The following is a 12,084-nucleotide window of genomic DNA, read 5'->3' on the forward strand; positions in this document are numbered from 1 at the left end:
TTGCATACCGAGGGATGTACCCCCATGAGGCGGCTCCCCTCGAGGTTTTGCCTGACACGCGCGCGCGCGCTACGCTAGATATATGTATCCAGGTGGACGATCGCGTACGTTGAAACTATGTAAGCGCGATGAGGTATGTGTATACATATAGACGTGTGGAGAGAGGGAGAGAGAGAACGATCAGCTGCCTAATTTGCGCCGATTTTTGGGGGCGATAGGCGAACGAGGATGAGACAGCTATGCACGGCTTTCGATAATTGATAGGGCGAGAGTAGCCATGGCGTTTAGTGCGGCCACGCGTCGACTGCGTTCTTGTATTGCTTCTTTTTGTATATAGGAACTGCTGTGTAATACTTGTGAAATTTTAACTTTTGATCAGTGTTGTTAATTATCCATCTTTGCTGGTCTGTTGATCTACGTTTCGAGAGGCTTATTTTTACAGACTCTTGAAGCTTTTAAAAATCACGCAATAAATGAGTATCTTATAGGAGTGAAATCTTTAAGAAACTAATTAGATATCGTTATAATATCATAAATGTTTTTCCATGAAAGTATTACAGATAACGTTTGCAAGCCTTGAGTTAATGGTCCTAAGAATTAGAAATGTATTTTCAAATATTTGGATTCGAGATACATTATTGTGAAAAAATGTGCTACGCGCGCGTGTGTATCGTGAGCACACTGAGATCTTAATTACCTCTTACCTGGTGAGTTTACAACTTTAAACTGGCTCTACAAAACGCCATACGATGAAAACCGTTGGTCTACGAAATATCCTTTCTATCGATGTTGTTAGTTGTTTAAACATAAACTAAATTCGCTGTAATGCACTACAGTACTTTAATTTATAGTGCTTGGTTACTTGAATGATTCTGATTAATTTTTCTTGTCAAAAATATACTACTAGCTATTTTTTTCAAGTTTGCAAATAAAATGTCAGTATATTCTTTCTCTCATTATTCAAATAAATTGATTCGAAATGTCGTTTTTATCCATATGATAGACCAGGATTCTATAGGCTAGGACCTAGGACTATGATGTGTCGCCATCTACCGGTACTACCCTCAACACTTATTTGGGGTGCGTATCTCAAGGTGTATCTATTATTCTATTTAAATATTTCTATGCAGGCTGCTGTAATTTACACTGCTGTTTCGTGTAATTTACTACACATCAAAAAATTTTGCATTAAAAAATATAGTCCATTTATGTAGATAATACGTTTTGCATTCATTTTTTAACTAACAATTCCAACTAAAACATTGATATTTACAAGTTTGCTGCTATAGATGTATAAACTTTGAGTTATTTAATGATATATATTTTATTGTGTATCTGATTCTCAAACAGTAGATATTGATTTTATGGTGAATTGCATTTTCGAATTGATCAAGTATCAACTGGATAGGGACATTTTGAGGATAATTTGCAAGGGATATCAATTGGGCAAAGTACGCAGAAATAAAATAACAATGTCTTTAAGTATAAAAAATCTAATATTTTATTCAACTAATGAATCCTAATCTAGTATATTTGACTAGAGCGTTTTTCTTTCTCTTAACTTTAGTAGTATAAAGATGTACATAGGACCTCGCGCCGGCCTCGCAACTATGACAGTCAGGGTCTTCGGCGCTCGATTACAAATATAAAATAATTAATCTTTGGAGGCGCTGCATTTGTCGCTCCAATATGTGGAATCGATACTTTCAGGCTTCCGGCGATTACCGTCATCAGAAGGTCGCTCGAGCGTGTATAAATCTAACGAGGAAGTGCACGATCGCGCTTTTTTTCTTCAATCCCTCGACTCTCGGTTCCGGCGAATGGACTCTTCGACGTCGTCTCGCCGAAATCGAAGCCTCGCTCATGAAGTGGTTAGCGCGCGATGATATCATAGCGCTATTTACAAGTGTGCGTTACATGATTTTAGTGATATTTTTTTCTCGCTCTAAGCGTACGTAGGAAAGATGATTGCGTTAACAAGGCACTCGTTGCCGGTTCAACGGAGTATATAGCGAGTGAAGACTACAGTATGAAAAGAGAACAAAAGAATTACGCAAGTGTATACATCCCTTCCATTAATATTATAAAGGTGGCTTTCCAAAGGGGGCTCTTATCGGCGAAAAATCCAACAAACGCCGAGAAAGGCTCCCTGGAAAGGAAGCACACATCACAGAAGCCATATTATAATCCACCCCCGACCTTCTGCGCCCATACATATATACCTCCATTAATCACGCGATATTTACAAAGGATTACACAATCACACACACACACACACACATACACAGTACTTTAAATCGACTCGCTGTGATGCTATTAGTAAGGACCATCGCAGATTAGCATCGATCGTCAGATCGAATCATAGGATGCGCGATGGCTTCTCCTTCTTCTTTTACACAGCGTGTGCATACTCTACGGATATATAATATATATAATCTGGCAATAAATATACATGAGGCGTGCAATGATGCGATGCGCGAAAATTGGATCGGCTTCGACGATGAATCATTGACTCGAGCTCGTGGACGGTCTGTCGTTTTGCTGCTGTTGCTCCTGCTGCTGAGGAGGCGACTCCAGCGATGGTACGCTCGGGGGAGACGGTGCCGGTGGTTGTTGCTGCAGCCTCACATTGGTGACCTCGGCGAAGGCGCTGCCGCTGGGCTTTTTGTTGGAGTCGCAGACTTTTCGCGAGCGCCAGTAGTCTGTAACAAAGAAAAAACGAGACGGACATGAGTTACGTTGTCGGATTTCATCGGGAGATCGATGGCTCTTTCGTGCATTCAAAGGAGGCGCGCTAACAACACGTGACGCGTTTTCTCGCGTTTGAAAAGTTCTGAAGGCGAGACGATTTCGAAAAATCATTTGTCACCGCGCTCGCGCAACCTGATTCCAGTGAATCGTTCGAGAAAGCTGCAGACACAGAGGAGAAAAATCGCGTTTTAAAGTCCTTCTCCTGCATGTGTCTCGAGGGGGACGTGACCAAGTCTACTGCGTCGTCGTAACCTGCCCCTTCGGGTCTCTGGCGAAAATACAGAAATTTCCACAACAAGAGACAGCCCCGCACCCTTCGCTCGCAGGTAGATTTTTTTTCGATAATGCCCTGCACTCCTCCCGCTCCTCCGCGAGAGATATATTGTCTCCAATAAACGCGCGGACACGTTCGGCGTCGGGATCTTCGCTGCAGCTCTTTATACGCGCATAGTCTATACACAATTGCCTGCGCCCCGCGCGCGCAACTCTCGGTGGAATATTCGCGGCCGGTTCGGGTAGGGTCTCTTTTTATTATACACGAGGCCCGAAGAGCTGGAGGACACGTGACAGGTGCGGCAGCCGCAGAGTCGGGGCGCAGATCGCCATCGGCGGATTTCTTCTTCGCTCCCTCGCGCGCGTCGTCGTTTTCAACGGTCGCCCCCCGACCTATTAGCAACTGATTTCTTCTTTTTTTCTTTCTCTCTCGCTCTCGATCTTCGCTTTTTATTCCGAAGCGCGCGCGCGAGGAACCAGCAGGTGCGCGGTTGAGAGCAGCGGATTTTTACGCGTTGCTAAGCCGAAACTTCTCGCTCGAGAAGGAAAGTTGAGAAATTTTCCCAAGAGAGCACGAGAAGGTACAGCGTATCGCCCCCGTGAAAACGAGCAGAAACGCGCCGCAGGCCAGGAGAGCGAGATAGAGCAGCGTCGATAAGATAGGCCATACCGCATCGGCGAGAGATACGACCTCCCGAAAATTCCTTAGCCTCCTTTATCTCCCGCGCGCACCTATATACAGGCACTTTGCGAACCGAAAGCGCGTCCAACGGTCGTGCGGCCATATGGCGCTCGGCCTTCGAGAAATCCTCACCGGAGGATGATGAGAGAGCAAATATTATACCTCCAGTGTGCTTAGGACCTCCGCTCGTGAGAGACTCGAGCGCGAGTTTATTAGAGGAAAACCGCGGGGGCGTAGTGTTTCGAACGCGTCTGCCATCTGTAATGCGAGGGAGAGACCACCCGATATCCACTTCCATATCCTCGGACCTGTCACGATGCGCCGCTTTATTGGCTCTTTCACGCGTTACGTAATGCGCAACATCTTGAGAGCCGCGTCGATTCAAAATTCTACCTTTCCTCGTTGATATGCGAACGAAATCGAGAAAAAAGAAAACGGTCGAGTTTCGTGCCTAGAAAAAGCCACCTAGCAGCGGTGCACGTGCTCGCCTCTCATGAAAGCCTCTACCTCGCGTATACACTAGACGAAGATTTCCTTTGTCGCGTCGATCGACGTACGCGCGCTTTTCTCGTCTTCCCGCGATGCACAGGCTCTCCTTTTTTCCCTCGGAGCGCAGGCCTTCGCTCTCCGCAATACAATGCGCGTAGCCGCGCGTGAGGGGCTTTTTCTTTATAACGCACACGGCCGATCCTTTCTTCGGCGGGAAAGTCGCGCGAGAGAGAGAGAGAGAGAGAGAGAGAGAGGGACAGCCAGGTTGATCTTTCTTTCTCCGGCTCCTTCTTTGTCGCTAGCGAGGCGAGTTTTTCCCTGCGCGCGCGTCCTTGTTTCTCGAGCAAAAAATCACTAATTCGAAGCTTCGATCTCAGCTGCGCCGTCGCGTCGTAGTATAACGTGATGATCGAGAGGAGAGACGCTCGTAAAATCAGCCGAGAGCGGTGAGAAAATCTCTCGGTGTAGGTAACTTCATCCGGTAGTAAAAATTCAAAATTTTACGACCGGGAAATCTCTCGACTTTAACGACCCCGACAATTGGATCACACGCATACGCGGTAGTAAAATTTCCGAGTCCCGCGAGCACAATGACGCGAAAAGCGCGTTTTACGACTTCTCTAAACCGAGCTGAGGAGGAGGCGCTCTTTACACGGTTGTCTCCCCCGGAAAATCGTCATCTGTCCCGTATATACTCGCGTCTTTTTACATCCTTTTTTTATTGCGCGTTTTCTTTCTCGCAAGACGCGCGCAAGACTTTCTTTGTCGAGACTCGAGACGGCTGCGATCCACGAGGCGGGATAATCGCGTCTCGAGATAAACCAGGGCCGGAACCAGCTGTTTTCTCGATCTTTTTCCCCCCGAAGTAGTAGGGCGGTGTAAAAAGCGACGACAAAGAAAATTGCGTCTGCGACTGTAAAATGTATCGCGAGGAGATTTTCTCCAAGTATACCCATACAGACTTTTATTGCGTAGACGCGAGTCGTATTCTGAAATTGGAGCCTCGCGTAATTCACGTAACGACGCGGCTGGCTCGTAAAACCGAAGCATGTGTGTGAGTCGACGAAACTGCCAAACTCTCAGCGCTAACGTCGTTAGAATAGAACAAAGTGTCATTACGCGCGATTTTACGGTCTAAACTCTTCCACTGGTAAAGCTGATCATACGATCATACACACGCGCCAATTACATTCCGAAACTTAAACGACGGGCTCACAGCGATAAAACAGCGCTTTTATCGCTCCATTTCAAAGTCTGGCAGGCCGTAACGCAGGGCAGAAGGGCAATTGATTCTGGAACGCCGAAAATTGCGGGGCTGCACAAAAAACTCTTCCCTTAATTTTCCAGAAGCCATCTCTCTCTCTCTCTCGGCAAAGAGGCCGACCCGAGCTGGAAAAAAAAACCAGGAGCCGCTTTCCTTCGCGGGTCAACGTCCGTGAAATCCTCGAGAGGGAAAGAAAGAAATGCCGACAGGGCGAGAATCTTCAGATCGTCGATAAGGTCGTAGGAGGTGCGGCAGGTGGTGCTCGGCCTTCCCGCCGGCCTCGAGTGCATCGCGTGCAAGCGTGATTTAATCGTGGGAAAAAGAGAGACGAGTAGACGCGAGTATTATGTACTGCACAGCAGGTGCGTGGTGTCTCGGTCGGTTGATTCCCGCGAATTTCGATCGTCGTTGGCGGCGAGATTTCGTTCGGAAAGTTCATATTTTTACGAAAAAGAAAAATGGCAACAGGGATGATAGAGATCGACGAGACCTCCGCGGAATGCACCTTTTGCAACGCCGCCGCCGACGCCGCCGTATGTGAATCACGTTATTGACTGTACACTATATAGGTATGTGACCCCCGTGATTCAAGCGGTCGTCGCGTCGCTGCTTTTGATGAAAAAAAGGAGACGGTTGCGCGAGACGACGACGAGAGGTAAGAAACTTGTCGGATGACTAATGCGAGAGGGGAAGATGCTGCGCCGTTTGAACGTGCATCGACTCGCTCGCTCTCTGCCCTCCCTCTCTCTCACTCTCTCTCTCTCTCTCTCTCTCTAATATGCAACGATTTCGGAGTCCGAAATTGTGGCATTTAGTTCTAATGTACGGCCGTGAAAGAAGCGGATATACATAGACCAATAACAACTTCCTTCGACGCATTCAATCACCTGGACCGCAAATAGCGGACAATACCGGTAGCCGAAGAAAAACACCGAATCGGCCTAATAAGTATATCCCATGATTCCCGTGAATAGAAACTTTGCTAAACATGCACAGCTAAACGCACACAAATACATCCCGAGATGAGAAACTGAGCGGACAATAGCGACATTGTTGCAGCTTTGTTAGACACTAGCCCACGGCGATAGCACCGATGCCAGGATGCGAAATATCTCGGACACGCGAAAGGCGTAAGCTGCTCCCTTTCCGGAAATACCTCGGCATCGGTAACGCGTTTCAGCGATACATAATATAAAATCCGAGTTTTCTACAGGGGGGAAAGCCCTCGAAAGAATCTTCTACGCACCGAAAAGCCCCCAAGACGCTGGTCTCTCGTCTCCGAAGCCCGCGCGCGTAGCGTAAGACAAGAAGCCACACTAGAAGACGCAGTATATAAAAAGGCAAGCACGAGTGAGAGGGGAGGCCATAATACGCATCGAAAGAAACAGGTTTTCCCAGCGAGCCACGCGACCGCGCCTGTACCGCGCCGACCCGTCGTGCAGCTTCGACCGTTGGCGCGTCTTTCCCGCCAAAAGGCGCGCGCGACGCGCCACATTTAGAGACTTTAGAGACCTGCGCTCGCCTAGTGCTGTGTACGTGTGCGAGCTGTACGACGACGTCAGAGCCCACTCACACATGTTTGCGTACCCCCCGAATGCTTTGCCTATCTCTCTCACTTTCAGAAACGTTCTATTTCGCTCTGGACAGCGTCTGTTTTATTTTAGTTCGAGGAGTGCCTAGGAGGGAATGTTTTTTCCCTGCATTTCGGAGCGAGCTTTTGAAAAGCGGAGCAGCGGAAAATACGATGCCCGGTGATGATGCAACTTTTATGCGTGAAGCGAGGAAAATTTCGAAAAATTCGGCGTTCGATTCGATTCTCGTGTACGAGTGAGAGCACGAGAACGTACAGGGTTAAGGAGGAGCCGGCGGCATTCGAAACTCCGCGTACACCACGTGCGCCACGACGCGCGTTTACGGCGTCTCATTCTTGTACGTGTATGTGTGCGCTGCTCCGAAAGAGTTCTCTCCGCCGTGCGGAGTCACGTGTTTCTGCTACGACTTGCCGCGCGCGCGCTTTTCTCCCCGACAACGACGACGTTCGATATTGGCCTATTTCGTAACATTTGTAATTGGCGCGAACGCATCGTTTCGTAACGATAAGGAATGCCAAGCGACGATGCGAGAGTTGTTTGAATTTTTGAAATATTGTGCAAAACTTCGATGCATCGTCGAAAGAAAACGCAGACGGGCATACGATATACCGAATAAAATGAAATTTTCTAGCTTCGTGTCGAAGACTCACCGTGAATGCTGGTCTGCTTGGCGTACGGGCTGGTGCGTTTTTTCGAGGGCGAGCAGCTCTGCTGCCTGGAGTGGCTCCTGACGACGACGACGTTACCGCCGCCGTTCTCCTTGTCATCGTCCTCGGCCAGTGGATCGACGCCCCAGCGTTTGGCGAACCTGCTGCGCTCGGTCTCGAGGGCCTCCTGGAGCAGCTCCATCGTGTCCCGGGGATTCGGCGGGCCGAAGAGACAGCGCGGCACCCGTGACTGCATCCTCGTGGCGATAACGCCGAAGTGCAACTCACGGCAGATCTGGGCGGCGAGCATATCGCTTCTCTGCAATCTGGATTCGAATGCTAGCGCGCGTACACACGGTCTGCGTCACGCGTGGTGGTGTCTGCTGCAACGTACTTTTTTGAAAGTTGCGCGTTCGAGCGTAGAGAACGGCACGTTCGAATTGTCGCGATTCAAACTCTGAAGATTCGCGCCTCGACGATGGAGTCGGAGTCTGCAGTGCAAGTATACTAGTCTGCGTGTACCACACGTCAGTCGGAAGAACAACTCTGAGGTCGCTCTGAGAGAGGACTGAGGAGATGTTCACTGGCGAGTGTTCGGGCACTTTCTGCTGGCCTCCGGAGTGAGCGCTCGGCCGGTGTGTCGTGTGTGCGTGCAATGAGTAGGAAGAGCCGGCGAGCCCCCACTCCGTCGAACGCACCGGTTTGAATGCCATTGGTGCGCGGGACGGATGCGCAGTGAAAAACGCGCGCGATCTCTCGGCTCTGCTGTGTATTCCAACGGATTATGCTAAGTGATTTTGGAGCTGGAGAGAGAGAGAGAGAGAGTGAGAGAGAGAGAGAGAACGACGTGCGCGCCAGAAAATGCAGATAGGAGGGACGAATATAGAGATAGAGGTGTGTGTAGGTGAGAGCCGAGTAGAGGGAGGTGCGATGAATGGGCTACGTGATCGAGATCGTCGAGCTGCACCGAGAGAAAAGTAACATTGCAGCAAACATATATGTTAACTGTTAACATAGGCATGTTCGGTTTGAGCCAATAATATGTATTTTAATAGTTAACGTAGCTATGTTATATGTCAAATAGCTGCATGTTAATAGTTAACATATGGCTGCCCTTTACGATTTTTCATAGACTTTATGAAGTAATCAGATAAAAATTATTAGAAAACACACTTGTATGAATTTTATTAATGCTGAGTAACTTTACAGTGATATAATGTCAAAATTCAAAAACTGATTCAGCAGCATCTGGCATTTCCAAAAAGGTATATATCAACTATATATCACTATTAGTTCAAATGTTATTGGAAAAATGCAGTAGTTTGTTAAACATCATATCGTAATCATTGATTTTTCAGATTTGAATTTTTCCAATAACATTTGAACTAATAGTGATAAACTAGTTGACATATACCTTTTTGGAAATTCCAGAGGCTGCTGAATCAGTTGGAATCACACTTATTATTTTATCTCTAGACTAGAACTGTCAGATCTGGTATTTAGACCCAAAAAGCCGATGAAAGACAACATTTTGAATTTTGACGTTATATCATTCCAAAGGCACTTTGCATGCTTCCTTAGGTATATTCAGTTGCTTTCGTTCTATTATTAATGATTTATTGATTATTTATGATAAATAAACCCTCAAGAATATTTTTTGTATGAAAGAGGATGACGGATTTTGAGGTTAGGCGGTACGAGAGAAACGCCATCTGCACGCAACACTACGCACGATAGTCATGAAATTCATAGGTATGTTAACTATTAAGGTACATATATTTCCCGCAATATTTTGTGTGTATACTATAGAAATCTATAGTATACATACAAACTGTTTTTGTTTCGTATATAATATTTGTAAGATGTACACGAATATATTAGCAATCATTGCTCCTAACGTGCGTAGTACATGTTTACGGCAATGATATCTTTCTCTCAGTGTGGAGAGGAAGGAAATTCGGAGAAGTTCCGCGACGAGTAGTGTAATGAGAATTCGGCGGAGTGATGGCTGATTGGGAATAACTGCGAGTGATTGTTATTCTTGAAAGTCGATGAAAAACATCAAAGCCGTAGAATTTGCTACCCCAACACATAACTCTGCTCCTGCAGCACAAAAGCTAGTTAAAAACGAGGACAGTAAGCGCGAGCGCACAAAGAGAAGCGCGGACAATATTTATGTCCTCACGCGTAAAAGCGGTGCACACAATATCGCCCCAAGTGACTTTTCCCTGCATACAGCTTCACGCTCGCTTTTCCGAGTCATTCGAGTATCTCCGCACAAAAGGCCTACAAAGCTCTCTCGCGCGCGCGCGTGAATCGAATTATCTCCCAAGACGCGTCAAAGCTCAAGAGAGCTTTCTCTCTTGTTCTCGCAAGACTATCGTGTCCCGAGTGTCCTCCTTTTGTCTCGTAAAAACACAAACAACGCACGTAAAGAGCCCGCGCATTTGCAGGGGCCAATCGAAAGCGGCAAAGAGCAGACGACGCGTATACACGTATACTGCGCGCGCCGAATCAATTTACGACGAGCCACTTCTCGACTCTCGCACAATGTAAAGTATATATAGGTGTATATGTGAGAGAAAGAAAGTTGGGAAACTTCCGCGTGCGGAAGAGCCGGCTGCTGGAGACAAAGACGCGGGGAGAGAGCTACAAAGAGCTGCGCACGTGCTCGGCTTGATACGCGATCGACGTATAATTTGTCGCTGTTTACGTTGGATTAATATTCAGGACGTACGGAGAAACATGAATTTTTACAATGTTTTCTCTCGACGCAGCTCGCAATAAGATTGATGATTCTGCTGGCAAAAAATCGGCAGCCCCAAGAGAGAGATCGGTATCGCGCAGGGATCGGTTTCAACGTTTTACAGTCTTCTCGTGAAGAAGCCGCGCGGAAAATCGATCGAGCTGCCGATTGTAAAACTCTCGAGGACTTTTTTTTGTCTCCCGACGCAGTAGGTATACACAAGTAGCCACCTCAAAAAGGTGCTCCCAGGAGGCCTCTTTCACGCTTAGATTTGTTTCGAAAATTTTCCGAGTCAAAGTCAAGTCTCGGCCTGCAAACTGTACACGCTTATACCAGACAGATCTTATCGCTGCGTCCTTTGTATTTTTTCTCTCGAGGGTTTCGCGCGCACAGACAAGAAGTTTTCCGATTCTGGGGTAAACTATCGGTCGTAAACCATTTCGAAAGTTTACGACGCTTTAAACGTCGCTGGATGGAGAAGAATGGATTGAAAGGATAATAAGTCGCTGCGTTGTGTTTGCCACTTGGAAGCGTTGACAACGTGAAGACTATGGGCTATCCTTAAAATTTAAAGCTCAAACGTATTAAGCGAGGATGGTTGGATGTTAAGATTTCTTTTCTGTACTGTACTGACATAATAATCTATTAAAGTTTTGTCAGCAGCAGATTATAAATGCCGTTTAAAAGCATTTGTTATAATAAAAGTTGTGTGATATTGAGAAACAATTGTTTTTAAACAAACATTTCTAAAAAAAGGCATTTAAACTTTTGTAAAAATAAAAAAATTTACAATATTCGTCGTGTGCAGGACGAAGTAGTCTTATTTATGCACTTTGCATAATCGTCAATCAAATGAGTCTTAGAAATGAGCAGTCAAATCAACGCGTAACTATAACTCTTTGTTATAAGCACATCTCTAAATCTCCGTTAATGTATAGATGAATTGTACTTGAACAACACGTCAAAAACAATATAAACAAATGTAAATCAAGCCACACGTGCATATAAATAGGCAGCCCGTTTTTTTGCGACCCTGATCCTCAAGGAATTTTATCGCGTATATAATTATACACACCTCGCGGTCACAATATAAGTAAGACCTTTCACGCTCGTTAGGGGCGGAAAATGCTCGCGCATTATCGCGCGCTTCTATCACGACTCTCCGCGCTGCACTCGTATGGGGGTAAATTCGACCGTTACGAAAAAAAGGCGCGCGAAGAAAGAGCCTTGAGACATGCGGGCGCGCCGAGAGCGCGCGTGAGACCGACAGCAGGTGCGAGAGAGAGAGAACGGCTGGCCAAAAAACCATAACGATCGCGCGAGATTGCTTCCCAGGGATTTTCTTCTGGCTCTCTGCATATGCGCGGCTTTTTTTCCGCCATGGAATTATCGGACTGACTGTTTTTTTTTAACGCTGAATCATTCGTAGGTGGCGGTATGTGCATGCGTAATGATGTATCTACGTGCACTTGTGTGTGGAAATAAGGGAGTGACGTCGAGGGCTGGTCAGTTTTAAGGGTTGCGTTTTAATGGTCGGAGATTTGAACGGGAGGAAAAGGCTACCTGCTGCTTGTGTGCGTAAAGGGGAACTAATCGAGCCTCATTTTTTATTCAAATTTATAACGTTTTCTTCCTCGTAA

At 46.6% G+C, this 12,084-nt stretch overlaps 1 protein-coding gene across 1 annotated transcript; it reads right to left on the reverse strand.

Moving 5' to 3' along the window:
• Positions 1 to 1,477: 1,477 nt before the first annotated feature.
• On the reverse strand, positions 1,478 to 8,353 carry LOC100679276. Its single transcript, XM_003427976.5, has 2 exons — positions 7,702 to 8,353; positions 1,478 to 2,702 (listed from the first exon to the last, which is right to left on the reverse strand). Exons 1-2 carry the CDS (start codon positions 8,006 to 8,008, stop codon positions 2,506 to 2,508), a joined length of 504 nt encoding a protein of 167 aa, XP_003428024.1. The 5' UTR covers positions 8,009 to 8,353; the 3' UTR covers positions 1,478 to 2,505.
• Positions 8,354 to 12,084: the final 3,731 nt, after the last annotated feature.

The sequence above is a fragment of the Nasonia vitripennis genome, chromosome 3 (genome assembly GCF_009193385.2).
Source record: "Nasonia vitripennis strain AsymCx chromosome 3, Nvit_psr_1.1, whole genome shotgun sequence".
NCBI classification, from domain to species: domain Eukaryota; kingdom Metazoa; phylum Arthropoda; class Insecta; order Hymenoptera; family Pteromalidae; genus Nasonia; species Nasonia vitripennis.

Excerpts from the sequence above, each read along its gene's own strand:
- LOC100679276 (XM_003427976.5), bottom strand. The coding sequence starts at position 8,008 with ATGCTCGCCGCCCAGATCTGCCGTGAGTTGCACTTCGGCGTTATCGCC. Across the intron at positions 2,703-7,701 it reads CAAGCAGACCAGCATTCACG|ACTACTGGCGCTCGCGAAAA; the intron begins GTGAGTCTTCGA and ends TCTTTGTTACAG.